This window comes from Pipra filicauda, unplaced genomic scaffold (genome assembly GCF_003945595.2).
Source record: "Pipra filicauda isolate LSUMZ 115617 unplaced genomic scaffold, ASM394559v2 scaffold4_size7858003_pilon, whole genome shotgun sequence".
NCBI classification, from domain to species: Eukaryota; Metazoa; Chordata; class Aves; order Passeriformes; family Pipridae; genus Pipra; species Pipra filicauda.
In genome coordinates, this window is record NW_024104643.1 from 4,763,137 (window position 1) to 4,786,399 (window position 23,263).

General features: G+C 39.2%; 1 protein-coding gene across 6 annotated transcripts in view; it reads left to right on the top strand.

The window, feature by feature from the left end:
- Positions 1 to 23,263, top strand: part of CTNNA3 (catenin alpha 3) — a 396,734-nt gene that overhangs the window by 370,388 nt on the left and 3,083 nt on the right. For all 6 annotated transcript variants that reach the window (XM_039386770.1, XM_039386769.1, XM_039386771.1 and 3 more), the window contains one exon: positions 16,699 to 16,791. In XM_039386770.1, the coding sequence (XP_039242704.1) occupies positions 16,699 to 16,791 (93 nt within the window). The remainder of the gene's footprint in view (positions 1 to 16,698; positions 16,792 to 23,263) is intronic.

The window sequence follows — 23,263 nt, forward strand, 5'->3', positions numbered from 1 at the left end:
ACTTTCCAGAATTATTTGATAGCTCTGGTTAAGTGGCTCATTGGAAACTTAAGCACGTAACAGTATTTTTTCTGGAACATTAAAATCTTTTCTGTGTTTTTTTTTTTTTTCTTATAGCAAGAAAAAGTGATATGTATTCCTTCCTTGCCATTTGGTGCTTACTGTCTAATATAAATTATATTCCCAGAGAAATGGAATTAATATTATTCTGTTAAAAGGGAAGGACTGAATTACCGGAACTGAAACTGGGGGGCACAGCTAAAGTGTTAGAAATCGTATATACTCCATTGAAATATGCATCCTGCAACGTGGTTCACTGGAGTATAAGAAGTGCAGGCCTGGAAATGGAGATTGCAGGCTCTCAGTAGTGCTAATAGCTCAGGCTGTAGTGCTGGTTCTGATATCAGCCCTATCAGTGCTAGTGCCAGTTCTGGTTCAGAGTTCTTTGTTGCTCAGTATAAATCTGGCCATAGATCCCTTTGCTGATCACAGCCATCTCTAAGGTCCGCAGCCTAGCTGGAATTTCTCAAATGCCATTATTTTCCCCGTGGAATCAATGTATCTGGTAGGATGGATTTTTTTAGCAGGATGCAGAAAAGCAATGAGGTACATTACAAATGCGTTCAGTATGTAATTGGACTTCAAAAAACTAATAGTGGTTCTGTGTGTGTTAGACGGAGATCTCGGTTTTGCTGGCACAGGAGTCGCAAGTGCCGTGGTCTGTGTCATTCTGTGCTCTGACGTGGGTGTAGCAGTGTAAGATCTGCTCCTCCTGTCATGCGTGTCCTTGCTGATAAAGCACTGTGACAGTAAGAAAGGTTTGGGATTAATGACGTCTTTATTTAACTCTGAGTTCTTTTGGTTTGTGTTCTTATAATTCCTTAGCATTCCATGGGTATGCTTGAGTTCTGCTGTTAATGGTACCTTCCTGCCCTTTTTTTATTTGTTTCTTTGTTTTTGTTTTTAGCATCTTTTGTGAACTTGAATCACTCCAGGTTATTTTCCTGACAGTGTGCTCAGAGTTGGGGTGCAGAGTTGCTGGAGGCAGGTGGGCAAGGAGGCATTGTGATAGCAGGGAAAACTGACTCAGAAAAACCAGAAACTCTGAAAGAAAATTCTTTGGAGGATTCAAAAAAAAAAAAAAAAAAAAAAAAAAAAAAAAAAAAAAATCCTCCACTGAGCTTGACAAATGAAAGACTATTTTAAAGTACTGTTTACCTGAAAAGATTCTATGGAGGTTGACAAAACAGATACTACCTAATTACCTGAGAAACTCTGGGACTTAGAGCCTGGTCTTAAAATAGAGAGGAAAGAGACCCTTCATTATATTATCAACAAAGTCAGTGTATATGAGTCCTGAAGTGTGTTGCAGCAAGGGAGTACTGTGCATCATCTAGCACATGGATTGTGTTGGAATTGCCGTTTTAGAGCACCGTTCCTTCAGTATAACTTAGCAAACAGCAAGAGGCCTCAGAGGTAATTGTTATACTAAGTACTTTAGTTATTAGGAAATTGGAGCAGTAACATTAACATCAGATCAGTTTGTTACTCCAAGTGCCTTGTTGTGCCTCCAAGTTCCTTCATGAAGTAGTCTGCGTACAATGATTGTAGAAAATATAAGAAAACTCAGTTATTCAGCAAGTTGGACAGAATTATTTCGGAAAGTAGAAGTCTTTTTCCTGAATGTGGCCCAGCATGAAATAGAGCATAAGAAATGATCGTACAGGTTGTTACAGTGTTAAATTCACCCACAAAAATAATCATAACTCTCATGTTATGATACAGCAAAGCATATGCATGTGAAGTAGAAAGAATAAAGAGCTGCTGGTGACTATTCAGCGTGAGGCAGTGGCAACCTGGGGATGCACACAGGTACAATTCTGTGTCCCTGAGAATGGCTTTGTCAGCTCATGCCCACCTTAGCCCCTGTGCACCCAGAGCAGCTGTGTGGCTCCCATTCCAGCAATCTCATCCCCCTATTACAGTGTTATCAAGTTCCCTCTGTTGGGGTCATGGCCAGCACACACAGGGGAATATCATGGTTATTCAGAGACACTGGAGGTCACTGGCTGACTGTGTGTAGGCCTTGCAGTGCAGGCACATACTTGGCTGCAGTAATTGAGGTCAGAGGCAGCTGGATAACTACCATCCCTTGTTCTTCCCCCTATATATACTGTATTAATCACAGCAGTGCATGACTTTTGCCTACTTTATGGTCAGCGTGTAGTTTGTTCATCGAGGAAATCAGATAAGCAGGTGTCAGATAGCTCTGCATTTGCTGTTGATGTGTTACCAGAAAGAGAATCAGTCCCTTCTGACTTGGTGAGAAACCAATCAGGCACCCCACCTGAGCATGGCTGTGAGCGTTGCTGACCCCACAGGGATGTGCTGTCAAATACACTCTGAAAAGGTGTGTGGGCTTGGAGAAGTCAGATTCCAAATGTGTAAAAAAAACAAGTATGAGACTTAATTACTATTTAGGAAATAAAGAGCAGACATGAATAATGGCTTGCTTTTTACTTAGGAAATGCTAAACACAGCAAGCAAGGGTGAACCCCTTGTAGCAAGCACACAGTTATGTGCTTGAAGTGATGCAAGATCACACCCATGCAAGTGTGGAGCTCAGTCTGGCTGGTCAGTGGGCAACAAATAAACATTTACTTGTCACTTTGGTAAACGAAGCCAGAAGTAGAACTTACCCTGATTTTAAGCCGAGCAGCACCAGTGGAAGTTGTGAATTAATTTACCAGTTTTGAGGTTTGTGATTAATCACTTATTGCTGAAATGTAGCCAGTCCCCAACAGAGATGAAACCTAAATTTGTGCCTGCCTAAACTTAGGCTTCTCTTTCCACATGGCTGTTCCATTCCATTAACAGAGCCTTAAGCCTTGCATCTTACAGCTTCCACCATCTCAGGCTTGGCTGCTTGATTTGCTCTTGCCATTTAGAGGAAACTCACAGGTCAGAAAGCAGGTGACTTGCTCTAGTTGCCTTTTACCTGCAGAAAGTATCCTCATGAAGGGAGTTATTTTTTCCTGACTGAAAAGATCATCCTGTCTGATAGTGTTGCTGCTGTATTGTTGGTTTTGTTTCTGTGTTTGGGTTATTAAATGGCATATTAAATGGCACCATGCATTTGTAGAACATACTAGCTTTGTAATTTACAGGTTTGTTTTCTCCCTATAAAATTATCTCATGTTTCTCACCCAGTAGAGTAAAATTCCGATGAAATTTTAGGTTGTGCTTAGTTCATCAATAAATAGGTTCTTTTTCTCCTGGTATTTTCTGTTCCAGAAAACTCAATCGCAACTATTACCTGCAGCCTGGATATTTAGAGATGTAATGGTTCAGTCTTATACAGTCTGCGGGATTGCCAGATAGCTCAAGGGTTTGGCAGGCAGCTTTTATCAGGCATAGTTTGGGTTTAGGCTGTGATATATCTCCGCTCCTTTTTTTTGTTTATTCTTGAGTATGTTGATGAGCTCTGAGATTTATCCGCTGCCTGGGGAAGAAAAAAAGTTGAGCGTTATTAATTGCCAAAAAATACCATCCTCTGCAAAGAGGAAGTAAGAGGAACAATTGAAATTCGTGTCAGGGACCATTCAGCAGCCCTCACGAATAGCTTACCACGAATATGTGGGACAGTATTCTTTGAGGAATCGTGGTGTTTCTTTGTGTCCTCTTAATTTCTTTTCCTTCCTCTCCTTTTTTCATTCCTTTTCCATTTTCTCTCCTGTTGCCTTACAGTTTGTCTTATGTTGTTTATATGCAGATTTTCTTCTCCTGCCTGATACTAGGACAGTGTAAGAATTGTCTTTTGTAAAGCACAGAAACTGGAATTCCCACAGGGTGCCAGTCTCTTTGGAAAAGGGTAACTAGTGCATAAATTCTGATTTTTATCTTAGCTAAAATAAACACTGTAATCAAGTGCAAACTTCAAAGATACTGAACTATGTGCAGGAGTTGCATAACACAGTAATCCCCTTCAAAAATCTTGTTAGAAGGGAGGACATCTGCACTAAAAGATACCTTGGCATATCATGTATGTTAGAAGATGGATGCTTGAATACAAAGTTGAAGGCCAGAGGCCCATGTTCAAGTGCCCTGAAGTCTCTCTCAGTCTATGTACTTGGTAGTTTCTGCATGCCAGGGACGTCATTTGAGCTAGACAAAAGTGAGTGGCACCATGGCTGTACTCCACCTCGGTCTCACTACAAAAACTTCTGCTTTTTTATCCACGAAAGGGTATTATCCTATCAAAGAAGCAAGTTTGATTGTTTTGCCACAATTTATCCTTGATAAATCCATATTTGCTGCTTCTCAGTTTTTTTTCCTTTCAAGTTTTCCTTTCTTTTAACTGCAAGTGTCATTAGAACACACTGTGTGTTCTTTCTGTGTAAAGCTGAGCACTGATGAGGAGGCTGCTCTTTATGGCTTCTACCCTTTTGTAGCAGCATAATCTCTGGTTCACCCAGTTCCCGGGACATCTCTGTTTTCTGCTGCCTTACATTTTGTGAGTTGCAGGTTAATATAAATTAACAAACTACTAGGCTTTGAAGTGCTTAGCTTATTCATGGAAGGAGTTTGGCTTCATCCTTGCTGTCCCACAGCTGTAGTTCATGGAGACAGGAGGACATACTCACCAGGGCCGTATTCCCACCCCAGCTTTTGGGGACCAGTAGTTCAGACCCCAATGAAGTTGGTGTGATTATGCACATATGTACAAGCTGGAATTCACATGCCTTGCAGACCATTCCTCTACTGAGATACCTTGGCCATCACTTCAACTACGTTCTGCAATGCCTCAACCCTTGTTAGTTTATCAGGCAAGTTTGTTCTCATTGCCAAAACTAAATCTTTTCAGGAGATGCGAAGCCAGATCTAGTTTTAACACTTAACTGGCTGAAAAGGTTTTACTAAAATTGCTCATGTGCCTGAGCAGTTTCCACAAAAACTTAAAAATATAGGTTGGCAGCACCAATGACAAATCAAACAAATCTCATTAATACTTTTCTAACAAGTAATTATTTTGCATTTTAAAATGTCCCTGTATTCTGTTCTATCAAGGAAGACTTATATTTTTCTTTTCTAAATCCATTGCTATGGCATATGCTATCAGTGCAGTTACTGATTGAATTTAGGCTGGTTATGGTTAATTTGTGTTTAGATTCATTAGTTCTTGCCTATTCACTTACTGTGCAAGTCAGATAATACTGGAGATCTCTTAAAGACCGATTTCTCCCTTTGAAACCAAGAAAGATTTTATTGAGTCACAATTGGTTGCAGTTACTCTGCTTCATAGGAAACTTAGTTAAAAATAGAGGAATTGGGGTTTTATGGTCCCAAAATGAGCAGTGAGAACCTGTAATTCTCTGGTTGTTTAAGCATGTGCACTCCAATTTATTGCAGCTATAACCAGAGCATTAGACAATGTGACCTATGAGAAAAACACTGAATAGGTTAGTCATAATTAGCCCAGGGAACAGAGAACCAAAGAGGAGAGAGAAGGGAAAGCTAGGAGAGCTGTTTTCATTGGTATAAAAAGTTGCACAGAAGTGGAGAAAATCTGTGTTACAAATTCATAGTGGCTACAAAGAGAATAAACCCTGGCTACATGTGGAAGACTCAGTTTAGACATGAAGAAAGCCAAATTTCCTATGTAAGATTGTGTTTGATTTTCACAGATCTTGTGTGAGTCTTTGAGCCATTTTTATCTGTGTCAGTCCGTTAGCAAATTGCAGAGTTGTGTTGAATAACTGCCCTTTCATTTCACTGGGTAGTAGAGGCTGTCAAAACTGAATATTGTAAAAAAATGTGCAAAGGGAAGGTAGTGATCTGAATAAATTTCTCACTTGGTGTCTTAGAGAGGAATATTCCTTACTGCCTTTTACACGATTTGGTCACAAAACCCTCCCAGATTAAAGAATTCATTCACATATAAACCCAAGAATTTTCCGTGGCCTGTTGAATGTAATAACAGGAAGTTTACATAGAACTAAAAAAGCTGTTGTATGATTCTCTTCAGCATGTACAAAAATTCTAACACAATCACGTAATAAATAGTTTGTTCAGAAGCAATACCTGAAACAGTGTTCTTTGAGGGGCGGTTGTGTGTGTGTCGTGTGTGTGTTTAATTCCACTTTGCTTGGGGAGCCTACTTGGGAATGAAGGCTATCAGCTTCTTAAAGCAGAATCAAATTAGTGATTTGTGACATGAAGGCTGGTTTGCACAGTGATGGCCCTAATGGGTTACTTAGTTCCATGTCAGCTGGCACTGATCATTCAGTTGAACATTATTGGTTACTGAGTGACTTAATGTGGGCGGATGAGTGTTCTGGGCATCTGAAGCCTCTTGATAATTAAAAGCAGGAATGAAGGTAATGGATATAGGATTCATTGCTAGGGTGGTTTTATTTCCATTGTCTTAATGTCTGGGAGGAATAGCTGCTAAAACTGAGAAATTTCCACTTAATAATAAGTCATATGTGGGAAGGATGATGGCAGTGGTACCTGCACTTGAGAAATGGGCTGTGCATTACACTGTGCATTTTTGAATTATGCATTAGTTTTTGATGGACAGGCCTATTCTGTGTATCTTTTTTAAAGATGATCTGTTTTACTGGCAGGTCAGATGAGAGGGTCAGTTGAGAATGAAGAGACTTGAACATATCTTGAGGTTGTAGGTAATAATTTCATCTACTCCAGTTTGAGAAATGTACTTATCATTGGCAACCTTTTGCTAAGGGATATATTAATCTATTCAAGGGATTTTTTTTTTAAGTGTGATCATTTAGCATAATTCGTTTAAGAGAAACAGATTGATTTGGCGTGTTGGAGCAAAATCTTTGCTGAAGGAGCTACCATTGCTCAGACTTTATTCCTCTGATAAACCTGCATTTCTTGTGGAATTCTGAATTGTCTGTTTTTTGTCTTGTTTCTTGTCCTTTCTGAGCAACAAAATGTCTATTTGAGACAGTCAAACTTTGAGGTATTCACTGCACCTTTTTTATTTAACATATTGATATATTCCAAAAGCAGTTTCTTATCTGCATTTCATTGGCCAGTCTGTCTTGAAACTGTTTTTTGTTTTGACTTTGGGAATGAGGTTTGGAGATATACTGTCTTTCTCCAAAAAAAAAAAAAAGGAGTTTTCTAGATAGGAGAGGGAGTTTCTGTGGGAAGGCAGAGGCTGTGTCAGGTGGTTTTAAACTGTAATTTCAAATCTCTGGTTCACAGAAGTAGATTTATCTTACCACACCTCACTCCTCCCTGTCCCATGGAAGAAGCATTGTGGAAAGTGAGATGAAAATGCAAAGGAAATGTTAAAATTAAAAGAAAAGGCAAACAAGCCTAAAGATGAGGAAGAAAGAAAAGATTTTTGTTTAAAGTAACAATCTCACTAAGTGGATCTTCACTGTAACCATTCCCTCTGCTTTAGGGGTTTCCATGAACAGGGGGTTAACTGGCTGTCGCCAAAGCCTCTCAGGATGGAGACCACACAACCTCTCTGAGCAGCCTTCTCCACGCTGGGCTGTCCTCACAGGGTGAACATTCTCCTTATGGCCAGGCTGAAGCACTCTTGTTCCCACTTACACCTCTTACCTTTCATCCTTCCACAGAAGGCAGAACAAGTGCAGTTCCCTCAGCCTCTCCTTGTAAGACCAGTGTTCCAGCCACCAACTGCCCTGATGGTCCTTTGCTGACCTTGTGCTTTGAGTGGGGGCCAAAACTGGCAGCAGCATTCAGGGTCTGTCTAACCAGAGCCAGGTAGTGGCAGATAGTGGTGTCCCTCAGTGTGCTCACTCTGCTGTGGTTCACACAGCCCAGGATGCTGTTTGTGTGTGTTGCTGCCAAGACATACTTTGGCTCATGCCCAGTATTCCGTGTGCCAAGAGCCCCAAGTCCTTTTCATCTGATCTGCTCCCAAGTCAGGCAGCCCTAGCTTGTTTTGTTTGTAGCTTCTGCCTTCCTAAGTGCCAGTATTTGCATTTTTCTGTGGTGAATTTTAGAAGTTTCCTGTCAACCCGTTCCTCCAGCATGCATAAATTCATCCCAATGGCTGCCCTGCCCCTGAGCATTCCCCCATCTGGTGTCATCTGAAAACCTGCTGAGTGTGCACTCCATCACCTCCTGCAGACCCTTGGTAGGAATGTCATACAGGACTGGTCTTAAGATAGACATCTGTGGTACTGCTGTTGTTCCCAGGCACTAGGAGGGATACAGCCCCTGAACTACTGCCCTCTGAGCCTGACCATCCGACCAGCTTTCATCCATGCAGTTGTTAACCATCTGAAGTCTGATGTCCCAGCTTGGTTACAGAAATGGGGAGATGGTGTGGAGAGCCTTTCTAAATGATAGTCACTGTTCTCCCCTCACCTAGAAATGTGGGAGGAAGCAGTCAGGTTGAAGAGGCATGATTTACCCTTGGGAAATCCATGATAACTACTCCTAGTCACCACCGTGTCCTTCATGTGCCTGGAAGTGTTTTCCAAGAGGAATCAGTCCATGACATTCCCAAGGACTGATAGGAGGGTGAGCAACCCATGCTTTGCCTGTTTGTTCTTCTGTCCTTTATTAGAAATGGGAACCATAAGGAATTTTTGCAGAGTCAAAATGCAAAGCATCTCTCTGGTTGCCTTTGGAGGCCTACAGTAATGATGTTTTAGGCTACCTTTAATACATACAGATGAGACAGACAAACAAGGTCTATTCTCGTTGTCAAATGTTGGAGTAAAGTTTAGAAATGAAGTCTTCTATTTCAAACACAACTATAAAACTGGTAGGCCATATATAATTTACTTTATGATGATTACTAGCAAAAGAACAATGGCTCAATTGGCTTTTCACTATCTGTTTTCAAATAACTTAAGAAGTATTTCCATTCTGAAGGAAATGTCTTAATTAACTTCCCACTAGATGGAGCAAATGTATGTCAACCCAGCAGAGGAATCAGGGAATACATTTTAGATCAGCAGAGCAACAAATCACTTCTATTAAAAACTACTATTCTTGTTAATTATTCATTTTCTGAGTTTAAAATGGAAACTTCTAAGCCATGTGGTGAAGTTTCCCACTTCATAAGCATAAGCAAAGGATACACTTTGCATGGAGCTGTGTATCAGTTGTCATGGTTTTCATGGAATGAAGGCAGGGACTTGGGTTACAAGAGGTGTATGATTGTAATAGCTGTGTTTGATCATATTTTCTGCTGTTGTTATTTGAGATTTGAAATTCTTTTCTAAAAGTCATACTGAAAAAAGTGCTTCCTTGAAATGGAAAAAAGTAAAGAAGCTTTCAGTTCCTATGTGAGTCCTCAGGTACCTGATCAAGGATTTGTACCCCCGAAATCTTAGCTTCTTTTCTAGTCACTCTATTGGTTTTATAAAAACTGCTTTTTTGTTTATAACTTTACCCTTCTTGTATCTTTTGACCCTTATGGCTACAGTACCATTACTAGTTGGGATTTTCAGGCAGCTTTCAAGTTTTGCCCAACTTTTTGGACTTAAATATGTGTTCAGAGCTTTTGCACAGCATAACTAGGTCAGTATTTTCAGGAATAAGTCTCCCTTCGAATTGCTGTAGGCAGTGACACACTCTCACATAATGCCTACAGTACCATCAGGGAAAGGAAAGGGGAAGGAATGAAAGCAGGGCTGAAATGCACATTTCCAGCAAAAAAAGTGTAGCTTAGGATAGAAAATGGGTGCTAAAACTCTCTGTGTCAATTTACTCAGCTGTGCCAACTTCACAGTTTTTATTTAAAAGGATTTTCAGAAGGCAGTACTCAAAAATTTCACTTTAAACTTTTCAGTTACACTCCTCAGTTCAGATCTTTCCGATCTCCTGGCCATTTATCGAGAAGGCTATTATCCTAATGTGTGCTCAGTGAGGACTAAAAGCACAAGAATTGTCACATGGAATCAAATCTAGCTGTTTCTAATCTTTACTTTTCTCATCTTAACCTCCTGAAGCAGAATGTTATAAGTTGTCTTGCTGTTAAATGGGCAAACAAAATCTCCTGGCATCCAGTAATAACAAAGCAACTTCTGTCCCACACTGTGAGTTCACAGCATTTATTATTTTTAAAACCTCAGCTCTTTACTGTATAACATAATCTTTTATTATTGAAAATACTTTCATCTTTCAGTGTTGAAGGTTGTTATTTAATCTCATAAGTAATTAAGTTCTTTGATCTTCACCAGAGTTTACATTCTCACTAATCTTACCTGGAATTACAGCTTAAACATAAAAAAAATATTTTGCAAAATTTTCTCCATTAATAACAAGAAATATTTATCCCCTACATTTGCAAACGAACTATTTGTAATGTGTACAGGCTATGTCAGGAGAATGATTTTACTATTACTTGATGACAAATTCCTTGCCAGTGCTTGCTGACAATACTGCTGGCAAAGACAGAGTTCTGATCTCTGGTTTAATTAATCATTTGTTAGCTTTACATTAATAATATCACATGTAATGTGGTATGCAAAAGATGTCATTTTAAGGGGAGTGCCAAGAATGGATTTCAAGAATGATCAATATGATAATTTTTAATAGAGGGGATGGTATTTGCCATAGCATTGAGGTGTCACAATATTGACAGATTAAGAACATAGGATTTTAATTTGCCCTTTAGAATGTGGGGTTTATTGTTCTCAACACTCAAAGTAATTGCTTTTAGTGAAAACCTGAAAAGTACTTTTAATGACTAGACAGCAACAATTATATGAGGTTCTTACTAAATTAGTCATCAAAAATAAATAACACTTGCACTTTCTTGTTCTCTTTCTGATGCTTGAAAACTCTTGCTCTGGCAGTCTGTCATCTGGCAGAATTAAGTGTGGGATAATGGTGGTGTTGTGACTAACACACAAAAAATATCAGCCACTAGCTAAATAATTGCAGAGCACAGTATTTGAGCATGTACCATAGTTTGTTACACTGAGTGACATGCAGCTTGGCATGATGGAATTTTCAAAATGTGGGCATTAGACAAATGCCCACAGTAGAATAGATAATCTCTTTAAACCCATTGTGTGCTCAGTGGAGAACATAATAGACGAACTCTGGTCCTCCTGGAGTGCATACAAGCATTTCTGTTGCTGCTGTGGTATTTACACAACACAAATAGCTGCATTTGCAGGAGTATAATAAAGACATCACTCATCAACTCAGCTCCTCTGAAGGTGTTAGTCTGCTCTGCATTTTAGTATTGATTTGAGAAAAACAATGAGTGATGAGGCTGTTGAAACCAACATAAGATAAAGCATAAGAGCATATAATGACATTTTAAAGGTCAGCATTTAATTGAATGTTAGATAAAAGTAGATAGCTCCCTTTCACCTCATGGTGCCTCTTTTTCCACATTTACATTGTGTATCTTGAGATTTTAGACTTGGCTCTGCATTATTTTCCAACAGCCGAGGACCTTTATTTGCAGGATTGATGGTTTCGTGGGTACATGTGAACATTAAAAAAGAATGATCTAGTTGAAGTTGTTTGCATAATCACTTTTGAGGAGGGTTTTCATTAAAAAAATTGTGTCAGAGAAAATGCTGTGAAACCTAGTCAGGCATGTTGTTCTACAAAGCTTAGATTAGAAAGCAAACATGCCAAAAAGCCCATTTGCAACCAGTTTGGAAAAATTGGCAGAGTTCTAAAGACTGAGGCCAGACCTTGGTTTTATTAATTATTCTCTTTAAAATCCTGGTAGAAAAGCAAATGAAAAGGTTTGTCATCAGAGAGTGTTTTTCATTTCATAGATGAAAAGGTAATTCATATCTTGAAGTCACCCAGGTGCAGTAGTAATGACTTGCTGTTGCAGCTTGAATACCAGGAAAGTGCAAAATTCATCAGTATTAGACTTTGCTATAAATATGACTTTGTGTCCTCAGCCTGAGCCTTCAGTAACAAAAGCATTGAGAATGCAGATTTATTAGGATCACTGAAATGTGAAAAGGAATACATGCAACTTGTATGTAGTTGCAGCAGCAGTAGTAATGTATTACAGCCTTAAATGTGTGTGTAGGGATATCCTTGAATGCATTTTTGTCAGGATCAACAAAGGCTTTTCACAAATGATGGAAATCTCTCTTGGACCCCTGTGCCAGGAGCCTGGGGCAGTGTCCTGTCCCCTCTCACACCTCTGCCCTTGCAGCCAACTGTTACATTACCTTGTTTGGAGGCTGCTCAGGCTTCATCTTCTAATGAATTCCTCCCCTCCTCCAGCACCCCCAGGGAAGACTGTTCAAGAGTTCTGCTCCTTTGGCTGCTGGAAACCCTTTTCTCATTTTTCCTGTTTAAATTTATTTCTAAACTCTGTTTCCCAGTGTGCTGCACACATGACTTTGTGGGTTGTTGCTGGCTGGAGTCTTGTGCAGGATTTTATTTTACCTCAGTGTTCTTCCTAATGTTTACTGTAAATTCCATACTTTGTATGTCTTAATAGGGAATTTGCTGTCTTGTGTTCATCCTGTCACCACCTACAACACCCAACTCTCTTCCTCTTCTGTCCCTTGCTGTTGCTGAGACTCCTCTTAGGAAGGTTATCTGCACTGTATGTCAGAGCCCTAAATACTCAACCTTAAACAATACTTCCAACTTCCTTCCATGATTCTAACTGCAGTCCTCAAGCTCTGCTATTCTCCCTGGGCAAGATTTCTGATTATTGATGGTAGCACCCTATTTTGTGTTGCAAGCCCTCACAGTTCACACCTGTTCAAACATGCAATCATCAAACATTCCTGTTGAATATCCACATGTTTGCAAATGGATATTCATAAAAACAGTTACATGTCTGACTCAGGGATTTAATAAATAATCATGAGAGCAACATGAAAATTACATAAAACAGCTTTCAAGGAGAGAAAACAATTGAGTAACTACTTCTGTTCTCATTATTATGGTGGTGGTTTTTTTCAGTTTTTGGTGCTTTGTGTCTGAAAATGATGATAGTTTGTGGTTTGTAATTGAAAGTTTGATAAATCAAGTTTCTTTCTGATTGAAATTTTGTCCTTTAATAACTGGATAGGTTTGGGGTTTTTTTTCTGAATTCTGTAGTAGCAATAATTCAAAACCTGGGAGATCTGGACTTTGGAGAGAAGAGATTCAATGGGAGTCCACTCTTCTGGCTGGAAAAATGGGCTTTCTGTGAAGAACTTCTTGTCCCAGCCGCAAATAAATTTTACTAACCTGAAAAGCGCATATACATTGTTTTTAAAAAAAATTAGTTTTCTGACAACATATATAACAGGAGGGGTTTAGGTGAGCACACTTGCACTTAGACCCTGAGCCATCATTCTGCAGATGAATAAAGAGTTGGAGAGGGAATCCCTGTGCCAGTGCAGCTGGAAAGAGATCTCTGTTCCATGATCTGCAGTTTTGAAAGTGCCAGATCAGATCAATATAATGATGATTTTTTCTTTGGGAAGCTTTCCTGAGACTGTTGTTTATAGGTGTATTATACCAGAGTCATTTTGCTGACCTCTTTGCTTTCAAGGTTTCCATGATGAGGCTGGTAATATTTACACAGCTCAACTTCACAGAAAAATAGTATTAATGTGACTGTCTTTAAATTATTAACCTGTCATGGTTTGAGATAGCCCCAACATCCAGTTCCCTAGCTCCATCCCCCCTCCCACATCTCAACCTAATGTGAGAGAGGTTTTTCCAGACAAAACACACTAGACTCCAAAGTGGGGGAAAGGGAAATATATTACAATGACTGTACAAATAAATACCATATCACATTATACACATGATCATAACTATCTCTACCATGACATATAGTATTTACAATGGATCAGATCTCTTCTCCCCTCCAAATAAAAGTCCAGGAGGGAAAGAAGGACAGATCCCTTCCAGTCTCTGAACAGCAACATCTTCTGAGGCAGCAGGTTTCTTCTCATCTCATGCAGCAGCTGATAGCTGGCTTTCTGCCAGCGTCCACGAGGGAGGTATTCAAGCTCCCCCGGCCCCATCGCCTCACAACCGAGGGGTCTTCCGTGGTCTTCGTAACCCCAGACAAGGTCGTATCACCACGTCATATCACGAAGACACAGGGGGTTCTTCGTGACGGTCTGGTATCTCTTGCAGGGCCTCTGTGCCCTGTCTCTCAGGCTGCCACCGTGGCAGCAGTGCGAGGGGGGGGAAGCCAAGGTCAACTTCCCCTGCATTCCTCTCGGAGCTCTCTAGCTCCTTTCTACAGTGCATGTCGCACTTCAAGGCTCTTTCAAGTAAGAGCCCATCATCTTCCTCCTTCCAGGAGGTCTCAAAGGAGTTTTGGGGACCTGGTATCAGTCTTACCCCCAAGAACTCTGTAGCTCTCAGCTGCTGGCTCTCCTTTCCTCGACTCTCCTTCCAGGAGTCTCCTCTGCGGTGCTGCATGTTGCTTCTGCTGCTTCTTCAGTTCAGGTTCTTATCTCTGGCTCTCTGCCACTGTTTCTCTGGTCAGCGTCGGCTGCTGCTCTGTGCCCATGGAGAAAAACATCTCCCGGCATACTACAGGCACCTAGCCCAGCTTTATGCTGTTCCAGGTCCCTGCAGCCCCCAGCCAGGGGCTGGGAGGGGGCCAGAGGCCCCAAGGGGCTCAGAGCCCCTACCTTGTGGCTCTACAACATGGCCACCTCTCCTACAACAACCCAAAAAACAACTCTTCTTTTCCGGTCTGGTTGTGGTATGTTTACATTTCTGCAGGAGCGCCCATTGGGCAGAACTTCAAAACTTCCAGGGGTTTCCACCCCTTGGGGTCTACCACTTCTCTTAGCCTCTGGGGAAAACAAGGTTCAAACCACTACATAACCATTCTGCCCTGTCCCAACATTTTATATTCCATGTTTTACAGAAGAAAGAAACCCTATACTGGAAATGTGGGATTGTCAAAGATTCCCAAGTTATCTGTTCACCTAGGAAGAAATGGTATTCTGCTATCCCGAATCCAGCTTTATGATCACTGGGGGAAAAAATTTGTAACTAATTTATTAAAACCTAAGAATGACAATAGTCTAATTTTTTTTTTTTTTAATAATGACCCAAGTATAGCGTAGCTTTAAAAGAAAGTGACTTTTTTTTCTATAAGCTGAATCAAGGCTATTATCTGCCTGAGGGCCCTGGTCAGTGTAATCCTGAGAAGCTGAAGTTACTCTGTTTTAATAACCTTTCTGTTATTGGTCCTCTAATAAGTGTCTGTATGTGTTTCAATTCAAGTGAGTTTGTGATATTTTTTTTTTATTGCAGGGATATCCACCCACAACAAAATCTTATTTTGCTTCCACACTGCAAATTTTTCAAACAACTTTTGTCTAGTAACAGCCTTTGGATACTGTGGAATTCTTACCATGTCTAATTCCAGGTTTAAAACTGAGACTTCACAACACTGGTAATCTTTGCCTGAAAATAAGATGTTCCTTTTCCCACTTCACCAGTGTAGCGCCACGCTCATCTTCACCCCAAAAATTGGTGACCTGTTTTCTTGAGGAAGTTTAGGTGTCTTTTTTATCACCAGCATATTATTTCTGCCACTTTATGCACCAACTTGGGGTTCTTTATTTCTTACAGTGTTACCTCACAGTTCTTTCCCAAATGGTACACATGCACGCAGGTGGATTTATTCAGTTTAATATATTTAATATAATTACCATTCTATGGACCCAGAAATAAAATGACAGAACCCTACAGTGCCCCTCACAACAGATCTTCTTTGTATATAACTTGACAGTAAAAATATGAAGGTGAGAACATAAAGCAATTCTGGATTAAAAAAATTATATTTGACTTTTTTGATAATTGGGTAAAAGCAATGGCTGGATTTCTTTCTGCCTGTCTTTCGGTAAGGTTATCTGATAGTCCTGCCCTTGGCATGTTTCTCTTGGCATGTCAGACTTTTGGAGTGCTAAGAATGCCTGGATCTTCTAGATCTCAAGCTGGTAGTAGATCATTCAGTAATAGATTTCTCACTACTTAAGTAGAATTTGGTTCTATGTATTTTTGGTTCTTAAAAATGTGAAGTTACTTGATAAAGGAAAATTTCTTCAGTGCCCTGTTGCATTGGCAGAACCAATATTATGCTTTAAATAGTTCATAATCCTGGAAGTTTTTGTGTGCTTTATTGTGCCGTGTTTTTTTAATGTAAGTAAACTTGCTTTTAATGTTTTATTTATTGTCCTTTATAAAGTCATGGTCATTGTGATTTTCTTACTATATTATTTATGATAAAATGTCAGAATTCTGCATAACCCCCCTTTCTTTTAATAATATTTTTTGATAAGTGGGAAGGAGTAAATAAATCTGAAGACCTTGATTGTATAGAAAATTGCTCTTGCATAAATTAAACAGACTCACAGGATTAAATGGCACTTTAGGTGACTAGGAGGAACAGACAGTGACATATGAAATAATGCCACGTATACAAATAGCAAATTAGGGCCACTTAATTTTTCCTGCAGTGCAGGAACTTGTGCTGCTTGGTGGAATTGATAAGTGACACATTCAAAATCCCTTTTTGCCATGTAAAGGTTTCTTGTAAGACATGTAAGTCATTTAAGTTTTTAGCAGCAACAACACGATATTGAAACACAAAGTTTCGTAGCTGCTGGAAGGGGGCTGGTTTTTGTTTGTCAGACGTTATCTTAGTTCGACACGAGTAGCAAAGTTACCAACCACAAAGGAAAATAACCCATTTCTGCATTTTTTCTGCAGACACCTGAGGAGCTGGAAGATGTGTCTGACCTGGAAGAAGACCATGATGCACGTAGTCGTACCAGTATCCAGACTGAAGGGAAGACTGACAGGGTACGTATCACACCAGCTGATGCTCAAAGCGCTGGGACCAGGGAAAAATGCTACTGTGTTACTGTTCCTGTGAAACCACTTAAAGTCATCCAGTGAATCATTAAAATCTTTTTCAGCTCTTAATAGATTTCTGAAAGTGTGTGCAGGACATAAAGCTGATGTGTATGACCTGAAACAGAAAGAGACTGCAATTAAGTTGGAAATACTTTGTGAACGTACAATTAAACTGAAAGTTACTGAATAAAATTCCAGCAGGTTACAGTTTCATAAATGTGGCTTGGTCTAATAGAGGCTGAATTAATAAGGAATGGTTTTTACAAGGGTCTTACTGAAGCCTGCAGTGTGTGTTAACCAAAAATAAGCTCTGCATATGAGAGACTTGACATGCACAGAAGAGAAAGGGATAAATCTGGAATCTGAGCCACTGCAGTATGTGAGTTACAGACATTTCCTGCTGCGTTCATGTGTGCACCTGTTCTGTAGTTTATTGCTTAACTAGGGAATTCATGAGGAGGTATGAAGATCTTCCTACAGCATTGGACAATGTCTGTATTTCTAGAGGTTCAGAATCTGGCATTCCTGTTGTAGCATCATTTAACCTCAGGACTCAACTGCATTGCTTGGTTTTGTTTATTGTTTACACTAAAACATTTTGAAGAGCTTGAGAACATTTTTGAGACAGCTATAGTTTCCTTAGTACAAAGTCAAAGTATTTAGCAAACATTCGTCTTCTTTATGTTTCCATTTTAAATAATGTTTCAGCAAAACTGTTCTCTATTCACAGCTTTCTGACATGGAAAGATCCATGGGGCCAGAAGTGTCTGCTTCATTACTTGTTTGCTCAATACCTAGAGCAGTAATGGATCTCTCACTCTTGATTGATTCTAGTATTACTCCTATAATGGAAATTATAAATGATAGAACTAGTTGGGAAAAAGGCAAACTTTTCCCATGAAAAGAATTATGTCAAAAATGGTGGTTTAATTCATGTCTGCTTTTCAGCAAACGCATTTTTTTATTCAACAAATATTTTCTTTGTTAACACCCTAGATACTAATGAAAAAACATTAACCAAAATGAATGCAGTTCACTTGTGTTGCACGTGTGCATATCATTTTTTAATTAACTGTCAGTTAATTCTTAAAACGTTGTGAGAAGTGTAATAACTGTGTGAAAGACCACCTCATACAGTCTTATTTTTCAATAAGCTTAACTGGCAATTAAATTATACTAGCTGCCCTTTGCAATTTAAATCAATCTTTGTGAATGTTAGCACATTTTCCTCAAATTAAAGGCTAAAATTTGTATTGTAGTTAAAAAAGGCAGGGTTTTCCATCAAAATGTCATCCATACAGAACGTCATGAATTTTTTTGGAACAGATACAGAGGGTGTGCTTGCATATTTTCATAAATATCCCATAATGAATGCAGTTGAAGGTTTTCTCTCACTGGGAAAGCAGAAGTAGTAGTTTGTAGATATTTACTCTGAAAATGTAGTAACAAAAGATCCACTAAAACTTTAAGGATCACATTTTCGTGCTCGGTCTTCTACTTCTCAAATAAAACAGTTTTTCAAAGGGAATGCTTTTTGTGAAAAGAAGGCCATAAATAACACATTCCAGACAACTGCACAAAGTGCTGAAGGCAGTTGTAGGTAGGGAGGTGGCTGTCCAGAACCAGAGCTATGGCAGAGTTACTGCTGTGGAGAGATATCTCTGGGATGTGCTTGTGCTGCCACGGGGTATTTATTTAGTCTGCGGTGTCAGTGAATTTGGTGGGGAGGTGGAAGGGACTGTTACAGATAAACTATGGTTAATATATCTGAAAAGAACCTTTATTATAACATTAGAGTATGTACTATTTTTTCTTCCATTTCTCCCTAAAGTAATGCAATTGCTGTGAGTGTTCTTTTTTTGTGGGATCTAGATAGCAGTCATGACTTAAAGCCTGATTCTGTATCTTGGAAAAAGTTTTCCTAAATTTCCAAGCTATCAAGGCCATAAATGGCACATTACCTCCCAGAGTAATAGAAAATTATAGCTTTGGCTAAATTATATACATACCCACTCAGCCTAAATCAACATATTGACAGAAACCTGCATACACTTTTTTTTTTTGACAGATCTTTGAACAAATCCTTTTGCTGCTGCAGCAAATAAGAACAATGATTTAAGGCCTCTTTATTTGGACTCCTATTTGATATTGATATTGATATTTGAAGATTTATACCTAGAACCTGTTTAGCAGTATGAAGAGTCTGTAAAGAGAAGATAGATTTTGAGGTTTAGACAGAGTTTGTGCCATTTTGTGTTCTGCAGCAGATTTCTGTGCTGTTGGGAAGCTGTTCCGTGCAGGGCTGACACCAGGAATGACTGTGTTTCAGAAGTGGTTTGGCAGGATCGCAGAGTAACCTTTTTTCCTCCTTGAGTTCTTTCTCTTGGGCATTTCAACTATAATAATTCAATTTTATTTATACATATCTGGCTCCATACTAGTTCTGCGTAACAGCACTCTTGATTCCTCTTGCTTTGTCAAGAGTGTTGTAATTTCTTCTGTGTCACATCTCTCACTGCTCCAACAGGGAACTAGTGCCTTTTTTCTTTCTGTTTTTATCACAACATATAAAACCAGATGTGATGTGTGTATGCCAATTGTAACAAAGGCTACATCTTAACTAGCAAATCTCATTTCCCTTATGCAGGAAACAGTCATGTATTATTAATCACATCTTCTTCAGAATCTATGTCTATAAAGAGAGAGTATAGGTTAGTGGTGAGATAGCAGGACTGAGATTTGACCTTGTATTTATGTACCTGACTCATCTTGAAAATGTTACTTCCTTGATCTCTTCCCTCAGATAATTCCATTTTTCTGAGATGAATATGATAGTGCCTGTGGCACCAGCTCACTCTGTGGGATACAAGTTAACTTGGGCAATGTGCTGTGAGATCTCTCAGTGTTTAAACTGCATAGAAATACTCATTGTTTTTTGTAGGGTGATTTTATATCCTTGAGGAAGATCCTTAGGATCAAATCCTTAGCTACTATAAAAACAGGTACTGCTTATGGATCCAGGGGCTAATGCAGTTTTTCTCAGCTGAAAGTTAGACCTCCCTCTGGTTGTTGTGTCTAATTTGTGTAGTCAGCTCTGCAGGCTTATCATACACTAATTTTGCCTGAGGAAATTCATGCCATCATGATCAGAGTAATTCCACTGAGGTAGTTACTGTCTTATTATCATATGATTTTTGTGTTGAAGAGAAGGTCAAGTCAGAATTTGCCCCATTCATTTTCAGGCTTAGAAGACAATGTACAGACAATGTTAATGATCAGAGAAAAAATATTCTAAGTGTTTAAAGTTACTAATTTAGTGAAGAGAACAGCTTAGCTTCATTTCAGAGTTACTGCTTCAGGATGAGGTGATCATATTGAAGAAGAGGCAAAGTGTTTTACCTCATAACATAATCCACTTAGGGATGACAAGAGCAGAACTGCTTTCAGGCAACCACCCACCCACATTGTTTTTTTCAGAGTTCTGCAGACAGTTTTGTTGAATGCACTGACAAAAACATCTGAGAGTAGGATCATGTTTTGTACAGGTTTGTTCCATACTATGTTTGTGCAACAATTCTGGGCTGATAAAAAATTGGCTCAGTAAGTATTGTGAGTGAGAAAATCCAGGCTGAATTATTTCACTGTTTTGTTTGCATTGCATTTGAAATACAGTGATCAATTATATATGTCTAAAAATATACCAAACTCTAAGAAGAGAGAAGATATATAAAAGCAAACACCAAGAACTGTTGATACTTGCATAAAAAATAGAGGGGAAGTTAAGTTTGCCATCAAATGAATTAGCTATTCTTATTCAACTTTACATCTAAGTTCCTGCATTAGTAGAAATGCTGGTATACATTAACAGGAAGCATGTGCTATTTTGTAAATAAAAAAGCCAATTTTAGAATATTTAATTAGTTTAATTTTTATCAAAGCCACTCACAAGCATGAAATACTAATAATAAGAATTCAAACATAATGAAAATAACTACTGTAATTTTGAGTAGGTTCTATGAGTAGTAATTTTGGCACTTCATACATAGCAAAAGTAGTCATGATCTATCAAAACTATTTAATTTTCTTGCCAATTTTTAACCCAATTTCAGTAAAGGGGAGAGATTAAGTTAAGGTCTCAAGGTTGTAGTATATTATATACTGTTACAAAGTTTTTTTCTTTATACCTCATATGTGGCAATTAGGCATGTTAGTACTAGTCTTATCTGCAATGGACACAGATATGTGACATTTCTTTTCTGCATGTATAATTTTTTTTTGTACTTGTACATCCTTTTCCTATGTCCTCTCTCTTTTGAAAACTCCAGGTTAAATAACTCCAATAACCTTAACTTATCCTTTAAGATAGTGGTTTCTCTGTGTCCTTTTGGTCTGTTTTTTCTTTCCTCTGGATGCTCTGCAGCTTGTTAATAACTTCTTAAATTTGGTGTCCAGACTATTTATATTGCTAAACTCATTCAGCCAGCTGTGGTCTCCGCAACAAGCACTAGTGTAAGGTTTACACTGTTTTCTCCTGTATGAATACTTAGGAATGAGTTTTGGACGAGGTTTGCCTTTTTAACGACTACAAATCCCCACCCACAGAACTGCCAATAACTGGTTTTGTCTCAGGTATGTGCGTTTCGGCGACTTTCTTAGGTGTGAAGCCTCATGCTTTTCTCAGCTGAAATACATCCCATGATTTTTTCAGGTCAGTTCTCAAGTTTCTCAAGACTGCTTTGAATTGTAAACCAGGCCTCTTCCCCTGCAAAGGTGTGGTGTGTATTCTGGGTTGTGTCATCCACGCCATTAGTGAAAATACTGACTAATGCCAGAGTCAGGGCATTCCCTTCAGGACTTTGCCCTCTGGTTTGGTGTCTGTTCTTCTTAAGTATTCTGTGAGCAATTTTCTGACCAGTATCACGTCCAACCAATGGCAACTACATCTAGATTGTATTTCCCTAGATTATTTATAAGGATGACATGAGAACCGGTGGCAAAACTCTAGTGAAGTCCAGATTTATGACGTGTTGTTTTTTCATGTGTAGCCCTATAGACCTGGGACAAAGAGAAATTAGATTAATATGACACAGTTGCATCATCTTAGTCCACCTTTTTAGCAGAGGCTGATGCAAAAATGGTGTTAAATGTTTTTTTTCTGTTATCTCCCTATCAATTTATCCAATTATATTCTATCTAAATATAGAGGGGGACTGTCACGGCAGCACAAATGAGGCATTCTCTGAACTTGTTCAAAGAATGCTGGACTTCAGCAGGCTTGCTACAAGTCTTAAAACTGGGAGAAGACAACTGGGGACAGCAGGTAGTAAACTTATCAAAAGAAACACAGCTTCTCCCTGCTGTCAGTGTCACACACCCACAGACTTCATCTTCTGGGACATGTGTTCACTTTGCTATGAATTACTGAATATCCACCATTCTCTTTTTCACTTCTTTATCCAAACTCAAAAAAATTATTCCATTAGGAGAAAAAGTAGAATTCCTTAGATTAGTTTTGGTTTCTCTGTGTCCTTTTGGTCTGTTTTTTCTTTCCTCTGGATGCTCTGCAGCTTGTTAATAACTTCTTAAATTTGGTGTCCAGACTATTTATATTGCTAAACTCATTCAGCCAGCTGTGGTCTCCGCAACAAGTTTTGGTCTCATACTAACTTTCCTGATAAAATGGAATCATCGAATCACAGAATGCTTTGGATTGGAAGGGACCTTAAAGACCATCTAGTTCCAAACCCTGCCACAGGCAGGGATGCCAAGTTTGTTCAAGAAAAAAAAGCAATTAAAGGTCATGACTGGAACTGTTTTGCAACAGTTTGATTGAAATATGTTGCTGTCCTTTGAGTGACTTGGAGGGATCCTGTTCACTTCCACCAGATATTCAGCTGGCTGCAGCAGGAGAGCAGGGACAGAGGTGAGGTGGCTCCTTGTGGCTACTGAGTCTGTGGTAGAAGGAAAAGCTTAACTCTCAAATAAGGCAAGGCAGGGACATGAATCAGGTCTTTTGGGATCTCTGCCATTATCTTATAACCACACTATGTGAAAAGCAGTTTATTTTGTGTTTTTGCTTCTACAAGCTCTGAAGAGTTTTTCACATGCTCAGTCAGGAGAGTGGGGTTTGTTTCTCTGCAACCTACAAAATTGCAGAAAAACAGAGTTTTCCTTTTTTCTTCTCTGTAGTTACATGACATATTGCAGCCTACAAAGCAGGGAGTGTTAAATAATTTTCAAAGAGAGGTTCTTTGCTCTTGCTTTAATGTATTGTGCTGCTTTTGGTTGCTTTTCTTTCCTTCCTGGTTCCTGTAAATGGTAAGAATTTTGGTGGCGTGGATCTGGCCAGGCATTTGGTTTTAGGGGTCAGAAAGAAAAAAAAAAAGGCATGTCAATCTGAGACTTAGGGACAATAATC